This window comes from Danio aesculapii, chromosome 18 (assembly GCF_903798145.1).
Source record: "Danio aesculapii chromosome 18, fDanAes4.1, whole genome shotgun sequence".
In the NCBI taxonomy this organism is placed as follows: Eukaryota; Metazoa; Chordata; class Actinopteri; order Cypriniformes; family Danionidae; genus Danio; species Danio aesculapii.
The window spans coordinates 35632657-35658762 of NC_079452.1; the positions used below are offsets into that span (position 1 = coordinate 35632657).

The 26106-nt window shown below is 35.1% G+C and overlaps 1 protein-coding gene across 3 annotated transcripts in view; it reads left to right on the forward strand.

Annotated features, from left to right (window-relative positions):
- Positions 1-26106, forward strand: part of sema3d (sema domain, immunoglobulin domain (Ig), short basic domain, secreted, (semaphorin) 3D) — an 83821-nt gene that overhangs the window by 23574 nt on the left and 34141 nt on the right. For all 3 annotated transcript variants that reach the window (XM_056478218.1, XM_056478220.1, XM_056478219.1), the window contains exons 3-8: positions 10601-10761; positions 16612-16674; positions 18768-18887; positions 19014-19107; positions 20928-21056; positions 24633-24775. In XM_056478218.1, the coding sequence (XP_056334193.1) occupies positions 10601-10761; positions 16612-16674; positions 18768-18887; positions 19014-19107; positions 20928-21056; positions 24633-24775 (710 nt within the window). The remainder of the gene's footprint in view (positions 1-10600; positions 10762-16611; positions 16675-18767; positions 18888-19013; positions 19108-20927; positions 21057-24632; positions 24776-26106) is intronic.

Consider the following 26106-nt stretch of genomic DNA (forward strand, 5'->3'; position numbering starts at 1 on the left):
AACACTCACTGCTTTCATTTGATTGGAGAATGAAAACAACGAGACTGACGTAAATCGCTTTTTATGCTCAAAGTTGACTTTTTTCAACTGCAAACGCACATCGTGCAATGGCAAAAAGTACGTAAGTACGTTAGTAAAGTACGTTTTGTGAGATCGGCCCCTAAGAGCGCTAATAATTTTGACCTTAAAATGGAAATATATTAAAAACTTATTAAAAATTAAAAACTAACCGAAATAAAACAAGCTTTTTTTTCCAGAAGAAAAAATATTGTCGGAAATACTGTGAAAATTTCCTTGCTCTGTTAAACATCTGGGAAATATTTAAAAGAGAAAAAAAAAAAATCAAAAGAGGGCTGATAATTCTGACTTCAACAAGTATATTTCCCTATTCTTTTATTTCTTTTTCGTTCTTTCTTTCTTTCTTTCTTTCTTTCTTTCTTTCTTTCTTTCTTTCTTTCTTTCTTTCTTTCTTTCTTTCTTTCTTTCTTTCCTTCTTTCTTTCCTTCTTTCTTTCTTTCTTTCTTTCTTTCTTTCTTTCTTTCTTTCTTTCTTTCTTTCTTTCTTTCTTTCTTTCTTTCTTTCTTTCTTTCTTTCCTTCTTTCTTTCCTTCTTTCTTTCTTTCTTTCTTTCTTCTTGTGTATATAAAATTGGACAGAGAAAGTTATTTTAAAAATGTTATTGTGTGTATTATAAGTTATAATTTTGTATTTTAATCAGGGTGTACTTGACAGTTTTTTTAATCTTCTGTATATAGCATGATTCTCATATTTTTATTGCGTAGTTAAAATTGTAGGTCTATCAAGAACAACTATTATGAAGATAATCAATTTTTTACATCACTTTTTGCCTTTAGTGTACAATTTAAAGTACAAATATAGATTTGGTTTACACTGCAAAAATTATAATTTTCCCAGGAATATAAACTGTTATTTGCTAAAATATACTGGATGCCAAAATAAAATACATACAAATTCCCTGGCCTTATTGAAAATATTTTTTCTCTAATTAAAAAATAGCAATTATATTAATGGAAATGGGAACTTTATTTATTATGTTGTTTCTTAAAACTTTTTGACACATTGATGATTCAGTATTTTTTATTAATTTAGATATTGTTGTATAACTAGAATTAAGATATAGATATTTTACCTGGAGATAAACAAATACTATTGCACTTTTTTTGTGAGATGGAGATTATAAGATTATCCAGTCCTTTCAGCTACAGCGAGCAGGTCAGTTTGATCTTCCAGATCTCTCTTCCACTCCATGTTTGGTGCGTTTGGAGAGGATACAGAAGTACAGTCTTTCACAATCCATCATCTGAGCAGATGCTCTCATAAAAACATTGACGGCGTTTCTGCATCGGTGCACTCTTTAAAAACAGAGTGTGTCATTATCCAGAAGAATGCAGGACTGGTGCACACCTCAGGGTTCCTTTTTTTTCTCTTAAAACAGGGGAACATCTGATCTGCGTTAGATACATCCCATAATGTCCTCTGGAGTCATCTAAACAATATCCTGTCTGTCGAAACATCACTCCGAGATGACAATGTCCAGTGAAACACATCAAAATATTGTCTTAAAGTTGTGTAAATATTTCTATTAACACAGACTCCCTCAACTTAAAGATCCTGAGTTGATGGTTTTATGAGTGTGTTTTTTTCTTGAGTTTGACATACATGCGTACATGCACGATGGTAAAGACATGCATGACATAGCGTTCTGCAAACACAAATCTTTGTTTTGCAATAGGAACTCAAAGTATGCTATACAACGAATTTATAGCAAGCTCCCAGTTAGCTGTGTCTTTCTAAACAGATGTAAAACAACCAGGTTATAAATACAGCCGTGCGTCTTTCTAATGTACTGTACACAGAGTTACACTGGTTTCCATTAGTTTGGCTCTCTTCCAAACCACAGGCAGGATATTGATTACACCTAAGAGTGTAATTCGTTACCATCTGAGAAATCTTAAAACAAAGTCTCTGTGACATTAGTTTTTATATGTGTAGCTTGGTTTCGGGTCAACAGCCTTAATTTGTCATGGCCTCTAATTGTGCATTACTTCATAGGTTTGTATTTCACTCATCAGCCTTTATGCTTGGCTGTTGCCTGAAGACGAATGATGTACCTGCAGTGCTGTAATGGTTTGCAATGTGAAGGCTGAACTGTACAGCACAATGTAAAGATTGATCTGAACGGACAATGCTTTCTTTATGTTTCCACTGGGAGTCTGTGTTGCTTTTAGGAATAATTATTAAGTCACCGCGATCAGCAAACCGCAGAAGTGTGCCATTACACTGTTAGCTTATAAAACTGGACTGAGAAGTTGTTATTGGAGTTAGTCCACTCTGTTGCCTTTCTGGTCCTGGAAGTAAAGTTTGTACTGTGAATGAAACAGAATATAAAATGAAATTATAATGTAGAATTTTCAACTCCAAACTCAAGTATGCATTTACATTTATTGATTGATTTACATACTTGCCCATTTTCTGTTTGTTCTTTTTGGAGACATTTGCTACCATACATTTCCAATCCATATTTCAAAGTTTGAATTATTCATTCATTCATTAATTCATTAATTCATTCATTCATTCATTTATTCATTTTCTTTTCAGCTTAGTCCCTTTTTTTTAATCCAGGGTCGCCACAGTGAAATGAACCGCCAACTTACCCAGCACATGTTTTACGCAGTGAATGCCCTTTCAGCCGCAACCCATCTCTGGGAAACATCCATACACACTCACTCACACTCATACACTACGTACATACCATACCATATCAATATATAATAATAATAATAATAATAATAATAATAATAATAATAATAATAATAATAATATAATACATATCATATACAATACCATATCCATCTTATCCATCTCGACTCCCACCATAGGTATTTATTTTTTAGCTCTGGGTTCACCTTTGGGCCGCTCCAGCCAATAGCAGAGAAGCAGCTACTGGGGAGGTGGGGCTAAAGATAGTAAGGTCCCAACTGATTGGTCAAATTTAGATAAATATTCAGTGCATGAAATAAATGTCATTTATCACATGTCTGCGATATGTATGTGCATATACTCTTATTGCAATAATGATAATTTTGCGATTATATTGTGCAGCCCCAGAGCTGTATATTTAAAAATGCAAATAAAATAGAAATGTAAAACATATAACCAAGCCTATATGTTAACATGTTTTTAAAAAGGCAGATTGAACATAAGACAAACAAGCACACAAATAAATGCATACATAAAGTATTTGTATTTCTCATCATTTTAAATACTTTGTAGACATATTGACCTTTGTAAAAAAATGAAGCCTTACTTATTTCCAATAATCCTGTATACATTTCTGTCTTCTATTTATGTGAAGGTGAAAAAATTAAGATGTAAAACAAATATCTGGTGATTATTTATTTTTAATTTGCATGAGTTGTTTAAAACTACTTGCAATAAACTATTTTGTCCTTTCTGTTGGACAACATTGGTCCCCATTCACTTCTATTGTATGCAGTAAATCAACTTTCATATGTAATAAATCATATAATATTGGAAGGACTTAAGGATGAATAAATTGTAAGATTATGTTTTGTCTTTATTGCTTTAAAGCTGCCGTATTGACTGTTACATTTTCCCTCATTCTTTTTTTTTATTGCCTCCTCCTTGTACTGTCTCTGATATTACTTGATAATCTTTGTAATGTAGAGACTTGTCACTGCAAAGTTTAACTAATTGTCAAGCAGTAATGGATAGACCACTAGTGTGAAGGGTTTATTCCCCTGAGGGGTCCAGATAAATCTCTAGAGCTCTTCTTTGCTAAGCAGGGATCTTTCAGCAGGCCTCTGTCCTAATACTGTTTGCAGAGTAGATTAGTGTCATCTAGTGAGGCATTAGAATGAAAGAGGTATTATTTTGAAGAGGATTTTTTTTTTGTCTTACAAATAATGATCAGAAATGACCTGTCCTCGACCCTGAACCCTAAAAAAACACATACTTAAGTCCTAATATTTATTCACCTTATTGAGTTTCTATACTTTCAACCCTAACACATGATTCAACAATAATGTGCACTCAGATACAAACCTGATATATGGCAATCTATGCAAATTGCATTCAAGTTCATAATTGAATTTTGCCCATATAAAATGTCATATCCGCAACATTCATTCATTCATTTTCTTTTCAGATTAGTCCCTTTATTAATCAGGGGTCGCCACAGTGGAATGAACCACCAACTTATCCATCATTTGTTTTATGCAGCGGATGCCCTTCCAGCTGCAACCTTTCATTAGGAAACATACTCATTCACACACATACCCTACCCTACTAACAACTTAGCTCACCCAATTCACCTATACCGCATGTCTTTGGACTGTGAGGGAAACCCGTGAGCTCCACACAGAAATATCAACTGATCCAGCCGGGATTCGAACCAGCGACCTTCTTGCTGTAAGGTGACAGTCACTACAGTTGAGTGAACTGCCAACTTATCTAGCATATGTTTTACGCACCGAATGCCCTTCCAGCTGCAACCCATCATTAGGAAACACCCATGCACTCTCATTCACACACATACGCTATGGACAGTTTAGCTTACCCAATTCACCTCTAGCGCATGTCTTTGGACCAGAGCACCCGGAGAAAACCCACGCGAACACGGGAAGAACATGCAAACTACACACAGAAACGCAATGTGACCCAGCCATGGCTCAAACCAGCAATCTTCTTGCTGTGAGGCGACAGTGCTACCCACTTCACCACCGCGCCACCCTTATTATACTATATAATAAATAAATATAAATAATTAGACTAAAATCTTATTGACTTTTGCACAGCACTGTATGTTGCTTATATGTGAAATCCAAATATGAACTTGTATGTAATATATGTAATTTGCATATATTGTCATATATCAGATTTGTATGTGGGCAGATACTCAGAGGTACCTAAAAAGATGGAGATGACAAAATGCCAAAGAAATGTGTGGCTATGTGAAATTCAGAACTGAACAAAAAAGAGATTTGGAAAACACAAACGAATCTGCAGACCTGCTTACCATGGCATACACTGCCAGATTTTCTTGCTTTAAGGCTGCTGGCAGATGGATATGTTTGTGAGTATGGAGAGCAGAACATAGGGTGGAGAAATGTTAGGATTGTGTCCAAGTCTACAAAGACCGTGTGCTTGAGTCGAGCATCATGACGTGTTTCAAAAATATCTCAAGAATTATGTATCTAGAGAGTTTGGTTATTACACACCGAAGAGAATACGAACAAGGATTGACAACGTCACCTTTGCAGATTTTATGTTGGTGTTGATAGCCTGGAACGATTCTGCGTATTTGGGTTATCAAGACAGCTTTTGGCTTACCTTCAATCTATGCGCACACGCCAATCTTAACCGCATCTCAGCTGTCTAAGCGGCAAACCAGCATTTATCCACAAGAATAACAGAATGTGTCATTGCTCCCTCGGAGAGATCCAGAGGTGAAATATGAAACGTCCTGCAAACGAACCATCCAGCTAATCTGTCGTTTCACTGACGTGTGAGAAGTGATAGGTGGAGCAATTATATCCAGCTGAGGCTCATGGCAGGTGAAATGAGGGCTAGATGAGGGAGGTTTTAGGATGTTAAGGAGAAGCGTGAAACCTTATCAGGGTGGAATCTGAACACACAGATGACAGATAGCCCCGAGGTTATGATTACAGTATATCATAGCGAATATAGAGATAATGGTGCCTCTCAGTGTGTTAGGCGTGTGAGAGATTATAGGCAGAGGGCCATAGGGGAGAGATGATAAACTTTCTGATTTATTGTTACACTTCACAGTTATGCATAAACTCATTTTCACATAAACGCACATACAAGCCATTTATATTGCTTTGAAATTTCCTCTCTTGGGTTGGTGAAAGCACTGAAAGACTTATGCCGAGTTCAGACTGCATGATTTTAGCCCTGATTTTGACTTGCAGACAAATGAGAAATCGCCGACAAATGCCTGAAATCACAGGCAAATTGGTGCTCGTTCACGTGAGTAACAGTCACACAGTGTGAACTATCAAAGACTCGATCTGAGAGAATCACCGGTGAGTCGCTGACACCCATCAGATATTTGGCATGCTAAATAATTGGAGCTGTTGGCGATTCAAATCATGCCGTGTGATATGTGTTCTGATTGAAAATAACATTGGTGATCACCTACAGCCAATGAGAGAGCAGCATCCACTAGTATGGGTATCTGCAGGCCAGCAGGATGTTGGGGAGAAGTTAAAAGCGCTTATTTTCAGTTTATTTGGACCCAGGAAATGGAGGAAAAAATAGTGGAAATTTGGCAGGGGCACCCGTGTCTGTTTGACCTGTCATCTGAGCAATACCACAACCGGGTCGAAAAAAAAAAGTAGAGGAGAAATTGCTATTTCTCTTCAAAAGGCAAGTGAGCAAAATAAGTACATTTTCTACCTCACTAAAGGCTTCTTTCTCATTATGAAGTTAATAACAAAAGATATGTGACCTTGCGTTGTTTACATGTCACTTGACACGTTTGCGGACCGAGACAGTGTTGTTGGTTATTGTTCCTATTGCAAAGTCATGCAATGTGAAACCCCCTGTCACAGATTCATCTCTAGTGTAAACAAAGCAGCAACGAAATGCTAGCCCAGATAGTCATGCAGTGTGAAAACATCTGTGATATGACTACTTTGAGAATCGTGCAGTCTTGAACTCGGCATTGAAATACAATTTTTGGTCATATACTGTAGAGCAGTGGTTCCCAAAGTGGGGGTTGAGACCCGACAGCCTGATTGCCATACATTGAATGGGAGGCCACTTCGTGATTTCCAAAAATCCAATTCATTTTGTTAAATCATTAGAATTACCACATTTTATCCATAACCTATAGACTACAAGAGATTTAAAAAATTGCTAATAAAAAGCCATCAGCCTTTCATAGTTTTTTTTCATTGGATTGCGACCGCCAGGATGATTACATTATATTAAAGTCATATGCAGCAGATTGATTTTATGGCACCAGGGTAAACTTTCTGGCACATTTACTTCACTCACATACATTAAAAATAGAGGCCATGACTGAATTTGGAGGAAGGTCTGAGAGTGACGTTTTCCAAAATCATATGAAGAATAGACTTGGGCCTATTAGTGTGTGTGCACTGGTGCATGCAAGGTTTATATATTTATAACCACCTCAGAGGATATTGTGGGTCGAGAGTAACTGGCATTGTTATTTTGAAGGTCGCGGGCTGACAAGTTTGGGAACCCCTGATATAGAGTAAGACATCATTTGAAACGGTAATGGGTCTAATTGTGTACATTTATAATAGCAACAGAAGATGCACATTCTGCTTTCTCAGACTCACACCATTGAAATTGATAAAAACTCACAGATATAAGAATATTTTCATGCTTGGCAATTTGCTAAATAAAGGAATGATTGTATATTAATATAGCCTTTTTTTATCTTATTATTATTTTTTCCCCTTCCCTTTTTCCTCCTGAATCAAGTTAACAATAATGTGTCTGTTGCACTTTTCTCTTTGAACATTTATATGTAATTTTAGTTTGTCTCTGAAAACAATAAAAACTTGGTCACAAAAAAGTATATATATTCTGATGTACATGTCATTTTTAATTGAAAGGAATAGTACAGCCTAAAATAAAAATGTATAGTCACCATTTACTCACACTCACGCTATTTTGTAGATAGTTGGTAGCTGTTATGATTCAATACATTGTCTAGGGAGAGAAAACATAACATTTAGAATATTATATTATTACTAAAGAAAATGGCTGGAAATAAACAAGGACAGACAATCTTAACACTTAATTCGTTTATTCCTCTATAAGGTAAAATAATAAAGCCAGCAAAAGAGAGGCATGTATGAGCTTTGTACAGCGCACTTGAAAATAAATAGATGCAATCATGGAAATGTAATCAAACCAAAAGTTACAGAGGGGAAAAACCATTAGAGTGGTGCCAAAGCAAAGAACTAAATAGCCAACAACCAACAGCCACATAAACTAGAACACAAGATCCCCTCTAAACTTACAAATGAAAATCAAAAATGTGAAAAAGAAACTGAAATCTTCAAATCAACTGAAATCAACGTATGCAAGGCCAATGATGTACACTCCCTAAAATAATGAACAAAACTACAAAAAACAGCACTCACCCACCTACCTAGTGTTTTCGAACAATTCAAGTAACAATGGCCGAAATGTATTTTGTAATGTAATGTATATTTTTCCCCAAAACGGAATGATAAACTCTTAAACCAAATTGAATTTACAATTGTTTGGATTAGTTCAGAGACACGGAACAAATCATAATACAGAAACAGAAATGAGCGTACACAGCACAACAAACCCACACACACAGCACTGAACAAACAAGGTGTGCCAGTCAAATTTAAAGTCTGAGGAACAAAGCCTGAATGAAGAGTGACAGACTCCAATCAGCAGATACCTGTAAAGGCAAAGAAAAGTAGAACACAAGGTGATAGGGCGAGACAAAGAACGAATGATAAAGAACAAGGAGAGAGAGTGACAGAGAAGGAGAAAGCAACAAAAATCCAAACTCCAACAGACTGTAACAGCAGCCAAACAGTTAATGGTAACAATTGACTTTGTAGCATAGGGGAACAAATATTGTAATGTAGAAGCCAATGGCTATCAACTGTTGTTTGCCTTTTAAAATTCTCTAAAATTACTTATTTTGTGTCCAACTGATGAAATAAACTCATATAAATTTTGAACAAGTAAGTAAATGATGACAGAAGTAAATTTTTGGGTGAACTGTCCTTTTAAGAACTCTGAGATTTCAGCAAAAAACATCACAATAAATCAACAGAGCTATAGTTTATAGTTCAGGTTCAGAACACACAGTATTTTTGTCAATGTCTCTGATTATTTAGTTGTATTGTGGACAAAAAAAAGCATGTCATACCACAGTACATGTTTCTTCCTGACAAATCATCGCTTGGAATCTTAAACAATGTGTGTGATGTCATCAAGGAAGTTTAACAAAATGAGTATAAAAATAATACTAAGGAACATCATTAATAGGACAGGAAGGATTATTGTTGCTGTTGCTTCACGATCATTCCTGTATGTGGCATAATTCCACCTAGTAACACTAGTACCAGTTCATCTGTCATTCGTTATGCCATATTTGACAGCTGTGTATAGAAGAGCTGTGTACAGATGTCATGAGGTTACAGAGCCTGTCATGGAGGGCTGAATGTAAAATAATAATAATAATAATGTGCTGGTCTTTCTCTTAGGAAATTGTGAAGCATTCCAGATGTGGTGTTGGTTGTTGTAGACTATAAAACACTATCCGTTCTGTGCACCCTAATGCCTATTTATGTTAATAAATCAGCACAACACCCTATGTCAAACAAATATATACTGTATAGTCTGACTCCAATATTAAGAACTGAATGAATATTGGGTGCAACTTTACTGTAAGTTTCCATTAATTGTACAGCATGTATTAATCATTTTTCAACATTTACTAATGTAATATCAAATCCAAGTTGTGTTTGTTAACATTAGTTAATGCATTGTAAGTTAACAAGAACTTTATTGACAACTAACATCTTTTTTTTACCTAAAACTAAGGTTAACACAGATGAATAAATATTGCATTAAATGTATTGTTCATTGTGTGCTCATGTTAGTTAATACATTAACTAACAGTAACCAATGGAACCATATTGTAAAGTGTTCAAATTCAGATTGAAATCTCCTCTCACTGCAGTTTTTGAGATAGGGCTCTGGCTGCAGACTCGGTGCAGATGCAATCTGATCTGCATGCAATGCTTTTGATTGGGCTCACCTAACGCCACACCTAACCCCTACCCGTCACAGTGACATCACTAGCTCCATTGAGTGCATTGTGTCTGACATTGCATCTCAGAGAGATGCAATCTCAGCTTGCATCATAAAGGCTGGATCCAGATACTATTGGTTTTGGAGTGTAATCTGATCTGTATAAGACATTATTTGGTTTGCTTCTAATAATGATGACCTTTTCTTAACCTTTAAAATGGTACCTGATCTAAGTTATTTTCTTGTTTCTTGGCTTCAACCTGTTTGTATACAATAGGTTTGGTTAAGTGATGTTACATATTATTCTTGTCTTGATTAAAACCAGTTAATTCAGTCCATACCATTATAAGTTTACTTTTTTATTTAGAGAAAGCAATTGCAAGATAAGGATAATTTTGTTTTAAGTTTTGTAAATTAAGGGTGAATTTTAGGGGAAATATGAATATTTTTTGACAAACTTGCATTAAGTAGTTTCTGTCCTCATGTATAATATCATTACACATCTGATATCAGCCCAAATATGTTCTCCTAATACATACTGTAAAAGACTGTGGTAATTGGCATTTGGACATACACTTATGTCTTTGTGTCTATTCAAGAATAAAAAAAAAAAATTTCATAGTTTTGCTATTTCAAAAGTTTATTTAAATTATTTACTCACATTCTAACGATGTGTAAAAAATGATTGGTGATGAAAACTGACAGAAAAATAAGAATGATTATTTTGTGTGATTCTCATTCGTCTTCTCCAGAGCTGATCCATTCCCGAAGTGTGGTACCATTTGTGGGTTCCAGTGAAGGGCAGCAGTTTCAGACAGTCTTATTGGATGAGGAGAGAAGCCGATTACTGCTGGGAGCCAAAGACCACATCTACCTACTTGACCCAGACAACATCAATAAACACCCCAAAAAGGTAAACACACGCACACACCCTAAAAGGCTCACACCTGCAGACAGGCAGAATCTGGTCTCTGTGAGAAGGCACGTAATGACTTAACACTATGTGTGGTCTGAGGCAAAACCTAGCTTTTTTTTTCCATAAAATTATTTAGAAAAGCATTTACTCAATTTTAGACTGTTTGTTTCATCTTGCAAAAGCACCCTTGGATGGTGTTTTCAATAGAGAATAATGGACTTTTTTTCTAATCATTTTTTTAGGTGAAGCATGTTCTCCTGTCTCTTGATTGAAACTTACGTTGACTCTTGTCATTGATTTCAAACAGTTTGAAACAAGATAGATAGATAGATAGATAGATAGATAGATAGATAGATAGATAGATAGATGGATGGATGGATGGATGGATGGATGGATGGATGGATGGATGGATGGATGGATGGATGGATGGATGGATGGATGGATGGATGGATGGATGGATGGATGGATGGATGGATGGATGGATGGATGGATAGATAGATAGATAGATATACAATATGATAGATAGATAGATAGATAGATAGATAGATAGATAGATAGATAGATAGATAGATAGATAGATAGATAGATAGATGGATGGATGGATGGATGGATGGATGGATGGATGGATGGATGGATGGATGGATGGATGGATGGATGGATGGATGGATGGATAGATATACAATATGATAGATAGATAGATGGATGGATGGATGGATGGATGGATGGATGGATGGATGGATGGATGGATAGATATACAATATGATAGATGGATGGATGGATGGATGGATAGATAGATATACAATATGATAGATAGATAGATAGATAGATAGATAGATAGATAGATAGATAGATAGATAGATAGATAGATAGATAGATAGATAGATAGATGGATGGATGGATGGATGGATGGATGGATGGATGGATGGATGGATGGATGGATAGATATACAATATGATAGATGGATGGATGGATGGATGGATGGATGGATGGATAGATAGATATACAATATGATAGATAGATAGATAGATAGATAGATAGATAGATAGATAGATAGATAGATAGATAGATAGATAGATAGATAGATAGATAGATAGATAGATAGATAGATAGATAGATAGATAGATAGATAGATGGATGGATGGATGGATGGATATACAATATGATAGATAGATAGATAGATAGATAGATAGATAGATAGATAGATAGATAGATAGACAGATGGATGGATGGATGGATGGATGGATGGATGGATGGATAGATAGATATACCGATAGATAGATATAAAAACCGATTCTGATTCTGATTCTGATTCTGATATACAATATGATATATATACAATATGATGGATAGATAGATAGATAGATAAATAGATAGATAGATAGATAGATAGATAGATAGATAGATAGATAGATAGATAGATAGATAGATAGATAGATAGATAGATAGATACTGTAGATAGATAGATAGACGGACGGACGGACGGATGGATGGACGGATGGATGGATAGATAGATAGATATACAATATGATAGATAGATAGATAGATAGATAGATAGATAGATAGATAGATGGATGGATGGATGGATGGATGGATGGATGGATGGATGGATGGATGGATGGATGGATGGATGGATGGATAGATAGATATACAATAAGATAGATAGATAGATAGATAGATAGATAGATAGATAGATAGATAGATAGATAGATAGATAGATAGATAGATAGATAGATAGATAGATAGATAGATAGATAGATAGATAGATAGATAGATAGATAGATGGATGGATATACAATATGATAGATAGATAGACAGATGGATGGATGGATGGATGGATGGATAGATAGATATACAATATGATATATATACAATATGATGGATAGATAGATAGATAGTATGATAGATAGATATACAATATGATATATATACAATATGATGGATAGATAGATAGATAGTATGATAGATAGATAGATAGATAGATAGATAGATAGATAGATAGATAGATAGATAGATAGATAGATAGATAGATAGATAGATAGATAGATAGATAGATAGATAGATAGATAGATAGATAGATACTGTAGATAGATAGATAGACGGACGGACGGACGGACGGATGGATGGACGGACGGATGGATAGATAGATAGATAGATAGATAGATAGATAGATAGATAGATAGATAGATAGATAGATAGATAGATAGATAGATAGATAGATAGATAGATAGATAGATAGATAGATAGATAGATAGATAGATAGATAGATAGATAGATAGATGGGTGGATGGATGGATGGATGGATGGATGGATGGATGGATATACAATATGATAGATAGATAGACAGATAGATGGATGGATGGATGGATGGATGGATGGATGGATAGATAGATAGATAGATATACAATATGATGGATAGATAGATAGATAGATAGATAGATAGATAGATAGATAGATAGATAGATAGATAGATAGATAGATAGATAGATAGATATATAGATAGATAGATAGATAGATAGATAGATAGATAGATAGATAGATAGATAATGATCCTATAATGTAGATCCTACATGTTTAATGAAATAATATGGGTACAATCAGGATGTTTCTAAAAGGTTCTTCTCTGGTTTCTTTGTTCTTGACTCTTGATTTTATGTTGAAATATGTGTCTGTCTTTTGCCAAACAGGTGCATGTTTATTGTGGGAGGAAATTTATTATCTCTTTTTCACTATTAAACCACTTGACTTGTCAGCTGGTAGTACTCCTGCACTTGGACATCTTAATCTGGGTTGAAGTGCAAATCAAAACTGTTTATAGCTTTTTAATCTCACAAAAATGTCCGATAGTGTGGTTTGAGAGCCTCTGGATTTGTTTAGCCTGTGAATACATTTGTGGTGTTTGAGTGTGTTTCTGTTTGGTAATCTGCCCTAAGAATCTGCCTTTTCGTTCGCGTAATACTTTCAATCCAATCCAACTGATTTGAATGATATTCCCTCAGTCTCACCTCAGAGTTACTGACCTGACCCTTCACTATCACACCTGTCAATCACAGTGGTCCCATGACAACACCACATCATCATCACCTTCACACAAAACAACCCCCCAAAAAACAACTCTTCCATCATGGAAAGACATTCAAAGACATGCAAAAATAAAAGAAAATATTTATGAAATATTCTTGAATTAAACTGTAATATGTATAGATATTAATATGTATTTACTTATACAACATTATTTAACTTGATGCATTTAAAAAATAGCCAATACTTATAATCTAATAAAAGCTTAAAATTATGATTAGAGAAATGCTTTAACAATTTAGTAACTTGTATATTCTCATATTTTTTGGATTGTACTTGATTGTGACAGCAAAAATGTTTTTTTTTTTTTTTTTTTAAGCAAGCATCAGAGCAATACAAGTGCTATACTGCATTCAAATTTCCAGGAAGCAACTTCTTCAATTTTATTTTGTTCTATTATGCGTTTTTTCATAAAATTGAAAGTCCACGTGCACAAAAATGTTGTTCAATTAAAAAAAACGAATTATTTGATTATATAATTATACTTTTCTACCATCCTTTACCGATTTGTCAACACCTCCTAGTCTTTTAAATAAAAAGGCTATATGATCTATCATTTCATCTATCAGAATAATTATCTATTTTAGTAAGTTAAATGTCAGATTCAGAATAAATATGTTGTTTATATAAATAGGTTACAGTAAACATTGATGAAACAATATTTCACTGATATTTTCACATTTAATTTTTTGTTGAATATAAAAGAAAGTTTTGCAAACAAAAAATAAAGTATTGAGCAAAAATAAATAAATAAATGCAAATCTTTAAAAATCGCTAAGCGAAACTGCAAAAGGGAAAATTAAGCTTTGAGAAATAAAAATGAAATTTGCAAACAAAAAAATAGCTGCAAATAAAAATCAAGCCGTGCAAAACAAAACTATATATTTATATTGTCTTTACAAAAGCCATTTAGTCAATTGCAATGCTCATTTTGATTTGCTTTTAGTCAACCGTGCATTTGTGATGCTGTTTTTCCACTTCGCGCTTCATGGCCTGCTGTAAACGCCCAAGTTCCCTTGACTCTGCCCCCTTGTCAAATCAGGGCCAGAAAATGAAACGTGCAGAAAAGTGAAGTGCAATGTAAAAACAGCATTGCAAACTCATGGTTAAATATATGCTTTTTGTTTGTTTTTTGCACTGCTTGATATTGATTTGCAGTTCTTTTTATGTTTGCAAATTTCATTTTTATTTCTCAAAACTTAATTTTCCCTTTGCAGTTCCTTTTCTTTATTTTTGCTAGCAAAACTTTTTTTTTTCTTTTGGAGATTTGCATTTATTTATTCACCTTTGCACAATATTTTACTTTTTGTTTGCAAAACTTTCTTTTTTTTTGCGAGTATATATGGCCCTAGATTGACTCCATAGAATACTAGTATCTTAAAAAATATCTACACTGTAAAACTTGATAAGTTAAGCTAACTCAAACCGTTTAAGGAAACCGATTGCGGCAAACCATTTAAGTTTTGAAACCAAATACTTTGAGTACTGTAAAATATATATTGAATCGTATGCACGATTTGAGTATGCATAAATTATTTGAGTTCATATCGTCAAACATTAGAGTATTAGTTACTTATACAGAAATGATAACTGAACTTAAAATGTTTGAGTTCAGTTACTTTAACGATTTAAGTCAAACAACTGTATAGCTACTCAAACAGTTTGAGGAAACCGATTGCAGAAAATGGTTTAAGTTGACTGAACTCAAATGAATAAAGTTGGTCAACTTAATTGGTTTACCGCAATCGGTTTCCTCAAACCATTTGAGTAGCTATACATTCTAGTACCTGAACACAAATTGATTTGAACATGAAGCCAAAACTAATATGTTTAAACAAGAAGTTACATAAAAAGGAGGTATTTTAAGACAAATTTATTGAAATAATAAATTCATTTCAGTCATTTCAGTCAAGTATATCAAGTTCAAAACAAGTTAGCAAGTATTAAACCATAAATTTTATGAGATTAAAAAGCCTGTATAGTAAACTATTATTTACAGTCATCATGGCACAGAAAAAATAAATGTTATTAGAAATGAGTTATAAAAACATCATGTTTAGTAATGTGTTGAAAATATCTTCTCTCTGTTAAACAGAAATTGGAGCAAAAGTATACAGGAGGGCTAATAATTCTGACTTCAACTGCATACACACACAAAATACAAGTTTACATAAGACATGCAAGTGTGTGTGTGCGTTTTTAACTCGTCTGTTTATGGCTCTTTTGTCCCGTTTGTATGGTGGAAGGGACACACTGAACTGTTTTCAGTTTGCGGTAGGTACGACAATCTTCAAAAGCGGCGTCATGTAAAGTCGTCTCACGAGCGTGTGTAATCGTGGATTTCATATTACATGTAGAGACGGCTCTTGGAGGTCAAGGTCAAAGGTCAGCCCTGCGTATGCTAAGCGCTTAAGCCTTTTATAACACATGTTCGCAGAGACAGGACCAGCAGCCCCTTCATCACTCTTTATCTGAACATCGTCCTCCCTCTCATGTGTGTACAGTATTTCACGTGTACAGCTTTTCATCTCTTAAATACACAATGGATTACACTCTGTTTAAATTCCTGCTTCTGAGTCACGGCATGATCTCAGTCTAAATCGAAGTTTTGGTATGGTTTACACTACTTGGTTGATTTACTTTTCTGTTACAATGTCAGGAGAGACGATTGTAAACACTTTTGCTGACTATATATAAAGTTGTAAGATTTTTTCGTTTGCTCCTGCTTTTCATTGGCTTGTCTTGCTTTTGTGTGTTTCTTGTTTGCAGTTGAGCTGGCCGGCTCCGAGAGACAGGGTGGATATGTGTATACTGGCTGGTAAAAACCCTCTTGTAAGTATCAGTCAGAATATATGTCTGTTGAATGAACATTTTAATACACAGACTTTCCTCTGTATCTCAAAGCTGTCTGGTAAAAGAGAGTAGTAACATGTTTAACTTCAGCCTTACAGTTTTTTTTTTACTCCTGAGATTTATTACATATTTTTTTAATAAAAGTATATACAGGGTGCTTTGAAAAGCCTTAAAGTTTCAAAAACAAAATCTTACGCCTTAAAAAGTCTTTAATTCACTGAAATATTGTGTTGTGTCTTAAATCATTTTAAACAGCTCTTATGTAATTTTCCCCTATAAAGCTACCCAATCGAGCCGACACTTATCCAATCACCAACAATTCATATTAATAAAATCAGGGAAAGAAAACTAAAAACAATTACACAGTTCCTCATGATAATAACAGAACAATTTATCCCTTTACATTGCCTTCCATTCATACAAAAAAACTATTTACTGAAATAAGGGGGAGTAGACATAATATTTATAAATAGGCATGAAACTTTTATAAGAGAAATGCATTAGGTTAAATAAGGTTATACTTAATCAATTTGGACCAAAAGTCAACAAATATATATTTTTGATTATTAATTTAATTGCCTCCACAATGAATATACATTTAGCAATGTTAAACTTGTAATATAAAAAGAGAAATATTATTGGTAAATAAAAGTTTATACAACTACAATTTTCTTGTTTTGACACATTAAAGTATGTCACTAATAAATAATTACATTTGCTTGTTTTTGTGGCAAACCAGGCCATTACATATAATCGTTAGTGTTTAGGCCTGTATAAGTCTAAAATTACATTCATAATGGTCTTAAAATGGTCTTTAAAAAGTCTTAAATTTGACTTGATAAAACCTGCAGAAACCCTGTTTATATATTCACGCTAAGAGACAAAATTAACTGATGTCATATCAAATATTTAACAATGTTACGAAAGCTTTTTATTTATATTAATCACTGTTCTTTCAAACTTTCTGTACATCAAATAGGGTTTCAAAAAGTGTGTTACGATTTACACAAAATGAACCAGCATAAGTGTTTTAAATATTCATTCATTCATTCATTCATTCATTCATTTTCTGTTCAGCTTAGTCCCTTTATTAATCAGGGGTCACCACAGCTGAATGAACTTATCCAGCAAATGTTTTACACAGCGGATGCCCTTCCAGCTCCAACCCATCACTGGGAAACACCCATACAATCTCATTCACACACTATGGCCAATTTGGTTTGCCCAATTGTGCATGTCTTTGGATTGTGAGGGAAACTGGAGCAACCGGAGGAAACACGGGGAGAACATGCAAACCCACAAAAATACCAACTGGTCGAGCCAGGACTCGAACCAGCGACCTTCTTGTTGTAAGGCAACAGTGCTAACCACTGAGCCACCGTGCCGCCTTATTAAAACATTAAAACAAAATTATTTAAACACTTAAGCCCAGTGTAATCTTTTTTTAGTTTTTTGTTAAATAAACAACAGGGTGTTTTTTTACACATTTATGAATAAGGTTCCCTTTCTGATGTATAGTTTATGTGAGGAGAATACCTAAGGTTTGCAGTTAACAGTAATTTGCTATTATTTAACACTCAAAAGCACATTATAACCTGTTTTGCATCTGTGTTGTTGGTAGAGTACACACACACACATTCAGTACACACCATTATTAATGGTGTCCTGACGTTTTATCCTACCCATGAGATTATTCTACCAGCACTGTATTTAAATGGTTCTGAGGTTGGTAGGTTAGGGCGATATTACAGCTTCATATCACACTACTCCACATTAAAATTTACACTGGTAGCAAAATCTGATGGGTAGCATATTGCGTCACCAAAATGTGCTACCTACTTTTTGAATGGGAGGTAGAGCAATCTGACAAGATAGAACAAATCGATTTTAATTAATTAATTTTGGTCCTGGTTTATGTGCTTTTGTCACTTTGGAAATGAGCTGCTATGTCTTTGATTCAAATTTGGCACTTATTTTGCTGATATTTTGTTGTCTAATGCAGTGACATTCATACATGTTTTAAAACTAACCTAAACATTACTAAAAGATTTCCTCTCCTTCTCTTTCTGCAGACTGAATGTGCAAATTTCATAAGAGTTTTGCACAGCTATAACCGGACCCATGTTTACGCCTGTGGCACTGGAGCCTTCCATCCTACATGTGCCTTTTTAGAGATTAAAGGTCACAAAGAGGCAAGCAAATCAATTAAAGATTCAGTTAAAGGATTACTTGTCTACTTTATTGACTCATTTTCTAAAAAGAGAGATTTTTTTCTGTATGTATGTAAAGTTATGTTGTGTGTTTTGTGCACTGTGCAGGACAGCTGGCTGCAGCTTCACAGCAACACTGTGGAATCTGGCCGTATGAAATGTCCGTTTGATCCGCATCAGCCCTTTGCTTCAGTGCTCACAGGTGAGACCGAATTTAACAGCTATTCTCTAACACAAACCTGCTGTAAAGGGCAATTGACTCTTTACACAGCTTTCTCTCAAGAAAAAATCTGGTTCCTCTGTTCTGTCTGTCAGACATTTGCTTTTGGCTTCAAGTTAAACCAACCCTCATGTTTCCAATGGAGGGCTATAGAGAAATGTCACACCCTGTCAAGAGCACCAGCTGTAAACTTTCCTCTCTTTTTTTCTTTGTGTATTTCAGTTTTTGGGGGCTTGCATTGAAGCCTGAATTTTTCCAGCTGAGCAAAGTTTGATTAATTATAGCTATTAGTCATTACAGATCCTTCCTTCCTACCAGAAATTGTATTTCTGCAAAGTAATTTTCATAAAAAGACCTGGATAAGGAAAGTTTTCAAGGAGTAGTTTAAAAAGCTGTCATCATTTACTCGCCCTCATGTTAGTCCATGATTTAAATGACAAAATTCTGCATTAAAAGAACAATATATATATATAATTTTATTATATACTGTATATTATTTTATTTTTATTTTTTTCAATCAGTCAATCTGGGGCTGTTTACATCTGGTCCCTTCATGCATTTTTTCTGATCCGATATCTATCTGATCGAAAGACTATATGCCCTTTAAAACACATTTGAGACAGATATAAATATGATCACTGAGTCCACTCCAGGAAGTAGTCTGGGATGCATTCCAGACAATACTGGACAAGTTTAAATGCATCTGGTGTTGAAACCAATTTTAAAATAAAAATAAAATCATGTGGACGCACATGTTGTGGTCTATCTGATATACAAGCGCAAATGCACAACGGAAGGCCACAAAGGATAGTTTGAGATGTTTGTTTGTTTCATATATTTTAATATTTTCTTTTTGTTTCATTTTTGACTGTGAAATGATGAAAATGTTAATTTAATATCAAATGGCAGCATTAACAAACAGAGACTCAGCACACACCTTTATGCCTGTCACTATAAAGAGGGGAAGAATAATGGGAAAATATACCATTTTAAGCTCTTTCTGATTCTGATTCATTTCGTTCGTTTACAAAGGCAGGTTGTTTTGTTTTTGGGAGAGTAGGTTGTTCACAAATTAATGTAAACTCTTTACAGTTTTGAATGCTGTCTTGCACATATATCTACAACAAAAATAGGTGTTTCATTTAGCCTTAATAACAGTAATCACAGAGCTTTGTGTGCTTGTGATGATTTTTTACAGCCTGCAAAACTGTAGTCAATCAATCAATCAATCAATAAATCAATCAATCAATCAATCAATCAATCAATCGATCAATCATAAAAACCACTTAACTTTGAGTAAAGAAAATGCACCACTTTTTTAGTTGATAATGTAAGTAATGCAATCCAAATGTAAGTAATGCAATCCAAAGTAAGTAATGCAAACGAGGATTTAACTTTTGGGTGAACTCCTCCTTCAACAGTGTGGCTCAGTGTGTTTGTTTATTTGCACTGACAGACATAATTAACAGGGGAAAACTCTAGGAGAACACCAGTGTCAAAGAGATTTACTCCAAACCGCATAGAGAGATGGGTGAGGTGGGGTCAAGGCCCAAAACCAAATGTTAATCAGATCATTAAAAAAAAAAAAAAACATCATCCAGAAACCCCCGTTGTTTTTTTTTTTTTTTTTTTGTGGAAACTGCAGAGACAGTCATTTGTTTATGGAACATCAGATCTTGTTTGGAATTGTGCACGTGTGAGGAAAAAGGAAAGTAATGGTGATGGTTGATGGTCAGATGCTGTAAACGTGACTGACCGCAGGTCTGTGTTTATGCTGAGATGCTCTCGTTTAATGTTTTCAGATCAGTATCTGTATGCTGGCACGGCGTCTGATTTCCTGGGCAAGGACAGCACGTTTACCCGCTCTCTCGGCCCACCTCCAGGCCAGCAGTACATTCGCACAGACATCTCAGAGGACTACTGGATCAATGGTTGGCAACAGTCTGGTTTAATGCACTCATACTAACATTCACACATACTGAATGATATCCTAGCTGTTGCTGTTTATAGCATTTTCCTTCTTTTTTTAGTTGTTGAAAACTAAATAGGCACTAAGCTATAAATGTGGACAGTCAAATGTTTTCAGTTTAGTTTCACTTGATAGGCTGGGTTAGCTAAAGGGAGTTTTTTCCTGCATTTATTACTCAAAAGTTGCAAACATCATTATTATTAAGACTAAATTTATTTGCATAAATTAACAATAAAACAGCAACATTATTATAATTTATTCTTTTGTTAACTTAAAGTTTATGCATCATTTGTCCAGTATCTAATGCTGTGTAAACCTGAATGCTGCGTGAGTCTGATTTCTGCTGAATTGCTGCTCATTAACCATTTTTTGAATCATCAATGAAATTAGTTGATCTACAATTTTTTTTTTTTTTTTTTTTTTTTGTGCAGTTGTAATCTATTTTTAGGATTAATAATGAATAGAAAGTTAAACAAACATGGTTTATTTAGAACAGAACTCTTTTGACCATTATGTTGCTTTTCACGTGATCATTTTAATGCCTCCTTGTTGAATTAATTCAATAAGTTCAAACATTTGAACAGTAATGCACTGTAAATAAAAACAGCATTTTGTCCACACACTCATACTAACACACATGCAAAACCTAAATGACAGAATGAGGAAAGCCAAAACCACTGAAAATTGCACAGTCATTAATATGCTCTTACCACAAACTGATTTACTGTGAAAAATGTATTACAGCTTTAAAAGATGCCAAATGTGAGGATTGTTGCCTGTGTGTCTATGATATGTAGTGTAACTCTGATGATTAACAGAAAAAAAATACTTCAGTCATAAAATTGTCAAATCACTCCACAGGGAGGAATGAACGGATGGCTGAGTTGCCAAGGTGTGCAAAAAGAGCCTTTTCTGTTATTAACTCAACTCTAAGCTTTTATATATGCCCGTAAAAAGTGTCAAATAGTTCACAAATGTTATTTTTGGACTTCCACATCTTGCTATATTAAAACATGACACTAAAAATGTAATGCAGTATAGTACATCTTACTGCTTGAACTCCAATTCTTTATATTGCAAAAAAAATATTGAAAACTCTAGCACTTTCTTCTGATCTACCCTTCTGTCTTCTCACGTTCCCTTTCTCTCGCTCTTATTCATTTGTAGAGAGTCCAATATAATACAGTCTTTGTGTAGTCGGTGAGTTAATGACTGTCTTTCTTCCACCTTTTCTTTCCTTCTAAATGTTAGAGCCGTTCTAGTTTCTGATGCAATTTAATGGAGTTTAAAACCCACACAGTCTATTTTCCAACCCTAAACACCCATTTACTGTCTGCTGTGGGTCCAAAAGGAAATGCCTAGCATTTACGCTAAACATTAGGATACAGTTTTGTCTTTATACTCTCTCACACACACAAACAGCAGGGGTCTTAAACATTTTAATATGCTTTCAGGCTTTCTTACAAGTCTTATAAAGGGATTGTTGGATTACCATCACAGATATAAATTAAATCTGACCAGCTTTTCTCTCTCGTATCCCTACAGAGGGCAAGTTTATTTCTGCCCACCCCATCTCAGACACCTACAATCCTGATGATTGACGATTGTTGTTTGTGTTACTTTTCATGGCAAATTTTTCCTAATACACAATAGCCCAGTAGACTAAACAATTATAGCATTAAACAAGATATTTCTAAAAAGCATTTGAACAAAATTTTTTAAGACATTTACCAATTGAACATTATTTCGATCAGAATATTGATTGTTTTATCATTTTAAACTAATTAATTAAATGTTCTTAATAAAAAAAAATAAAAAAATAAAAAACACTTAAAGGTGCAGTATATAAGTTTGACACCCAGTGGTTGAACTAGGTATTGTACTTCTGGTTCAAAAAAACATGCAAGCGCAGGTTGCCAGATTCATGACACAAACAGGAGTGGGCCTGACTATCAAGCCTTAAGTCGTGTTCTAAATAAAAACAAGGGCATGCGATCAAAAGGAGATTTTCCATATTCATTCATTCTTTCATTAATTTTCTTGTCAGCTTAGTCCCTTTATTTATTTGGGGTCGCCACAGCGGAATGAACCGCTAACTTATCCAGCATCTGTTTTACGCATCGGATGCTCTTTCAGTCGCAACCCATCTCTGGGAAACATCCACACATACTCATACACCACGGACAAATTAGCCTACCCAATTCACCTGTACTGCATGTCTTTTGGACTGTGGCAGAAACTGGAGCACCCGGAGGAAACCCACGCAAACGCAGGAAGAACATGCAAACTCCACACAGAAACGGCAACTGACCCAGCCGAGGCTCAAACCAGCGACCTTCTTGCTGTGAGGCGACAGCACTACCTACTGCGCCACTACTATGCCATTTTCCATATTGAAAGGAGTTTTTGTTCTAATTCACACCCGAAAAACAGATTTTAGAAACAGCTTATATTTCTTGCAGCTGAACAACAGAAAACTGACACTGATCACCTCAGCTACACCTCATGTGCTTTATTCAGTGCTGAATGCTAACAATGTGAGTTTGAATGCCATTTTACAAGACATTTATTGCCATACAACTGAAAGCAGCAGCAGATAGTTCACCTCAGATCTTGAAAATAAAATAAACCATTTGAAATTGAAGTTGTGACTCAATGAAATCCAACACATATCAGTGATTCAGCATGTACATTTAATAATGTTAAAGAGGTTTAATATGTATTAAATAAATTATCAACCTTATCATTTTGTTGAAGTGCAGTAAGTGCAATATTCTGTGCTTCTGAATAGCTTTATTTAAATTTCTGTCATGTTTCGTCTGGTGCAAAAATTCAAGTTGCTTATTACTGCGACTCTCATCATGTAGCATGTTGTTAGGACACGACCACCTCATGTGGAACTCTGAATCTACATTTCATTTCGGAGTCTGCTACTGTCCATTGGAGGTCACATTTCGGTCACGGATCTGTACTTTGAGACCCTTTCTTCATTCATCTAAATGAATGAAATATGCTGTTTTACACCAAGGCACCCTGGGGTGCTGAAATATAATTGGCTAAACTGGCAGTTGGCGGGTTAAAGAACCAAAAGACATCTGTTCCGGCACGTAACTGACTTTGTCTGACTTTGTTTTTCAAACAAACAAAAATGTTCACTTAGCATGTTTCTTAAATATCTGCAAACATATTATGGTATTTTTATGCTTTACAAGAATCAAAAACGTACATACAGCACCTTTAAGCCTAGTTTTACTAACAGCCAGTGCAAAAGCTAATTTTTTGTGAAATAAACTGCATTCAGAAAAATTAGGCTTGGACACAATTTGTTTTGCAGCAGACTTTATCACATTTGCATTTATGTTAAAGGTTCCCTTGCTAATGTATAGTTTATGGGAGAATATTATTTTAAGTTTGCAGTTACTGGTAACAATTTTAATAAGCTTCCACACTTTCTTACAAGATTATAAAGGGATTGGTTGGATTACCATCACAGATATAAATGAAATCTGACCAGCTTTTCTCTCTCTTATCCCTACAGAGGGCAAGTTCATTTCTGCCCATCCCATCTCAGACACCTACAATCCTGACGATGACAAGATTTACTTCTTTTTCCGTGAGGCTTCTCGTGATGGGAGCACTACGGACAAGAGCGTGCTGTCTCGTGTCGCCCGGATCTGCAGGGTAAGGCCAGTCCTCACGCTGCCTGATCACAGAGACACTCGCCTCATCTCTCTGATCCTCCTCAGACCTGAAGATTAAATGTGCTTCCTCTGGGGAGGAGAGGCTTCCTGGTATGTTTCCCTTGATGTGATCTGCTAAAAGAGGACCAAACCACTGTCAGGCTGGGTAAATCATAGTAAAGGTCTGGCCATGTAATTGCTGCCTGAACTGTCATTCCTGATGAGAGTCCCTTGTGTTGGGAAATAAGTGTGTTTAGTGTTTTAGTATAATGTTTTTGTTTTGTTTCTTTGTTCTGTCAAACACAAAGGACGATATTTTGAAGCTAATATCCTGTAACCACTGACAATAATAGTTGGAAAAATAGGTAATGTTCAATTCAATTCAATTCACCTTTATTTGTATAGCGCTTATACAATGTAGATTGTGTAAAAGTAGCTTCACATAAAAGGTCACAGTAAATAGGAACAGTGTAGTTCAGTTTTTAGTGTATAAGTTCAGTTCAGTTGAGCTCATTTCAGTGTGGTTTAATAATCACTACTGAGAGTCCAAATATTGAAGGGCAAATCCAACGATGCACAGCTCTACAGATCCCGAACCATGCAAGCCAGTGGCGACAGCGGAGAGGGAAAAAAAACTTCACTAATAGCGAAAGTGAAGAAAAAAAACCTTGAGAGAAACCAGGCTCAGTTGGGCACGATCATTTTAATTTCTCCGCTGGCCAAAAGTCTTGTGCAGAGCTGCAGTTACAGGTTTCCAATATTCTTTTGTGTTCAAGAGAAGGAGGAAACTCATAAAGGTATGAAATAAGTATAGGGAGAGTAAATGATTACAGAATTTTCATTTTTAAGTGAACTACAGTATCCTAGGGTTGATTCGATAGACGATGCCATCGTCCATCACGATCCTCCGCAGCCAGCCGCTTGCAGAAAACACACTTAGGCCCCATTTACACTAATACGTCTTAGTTTTAAAATTTCATTTTAGAACTAAAAAAATCCAGGTCCACAGTGGTGTTTCATCTAGCATTTCTGAAAAGATGAAAACGCACATCACGTGACCACACACACACACACACAGACCCTCTGTCATTTGCTCTAGCATATGCGCACGTCTGAGCTCCAGGCAGTCACCGAGTACTTTGAGCACAAAACCCCAGAGAGCAGTGCACGTCGGACAGTTTTTCAAGGATGTTCCGCCGGATCGCATCTCACTATAGTTGTTAAACATAATTTTTAATTAATCTTGTCTCTATCTATCTTTTCGGTCTTCTAAATCTATCAGGTAACGTGTCACAGCATCAGTACTCTGCTTCAATCTTTCGCTTTCACGCT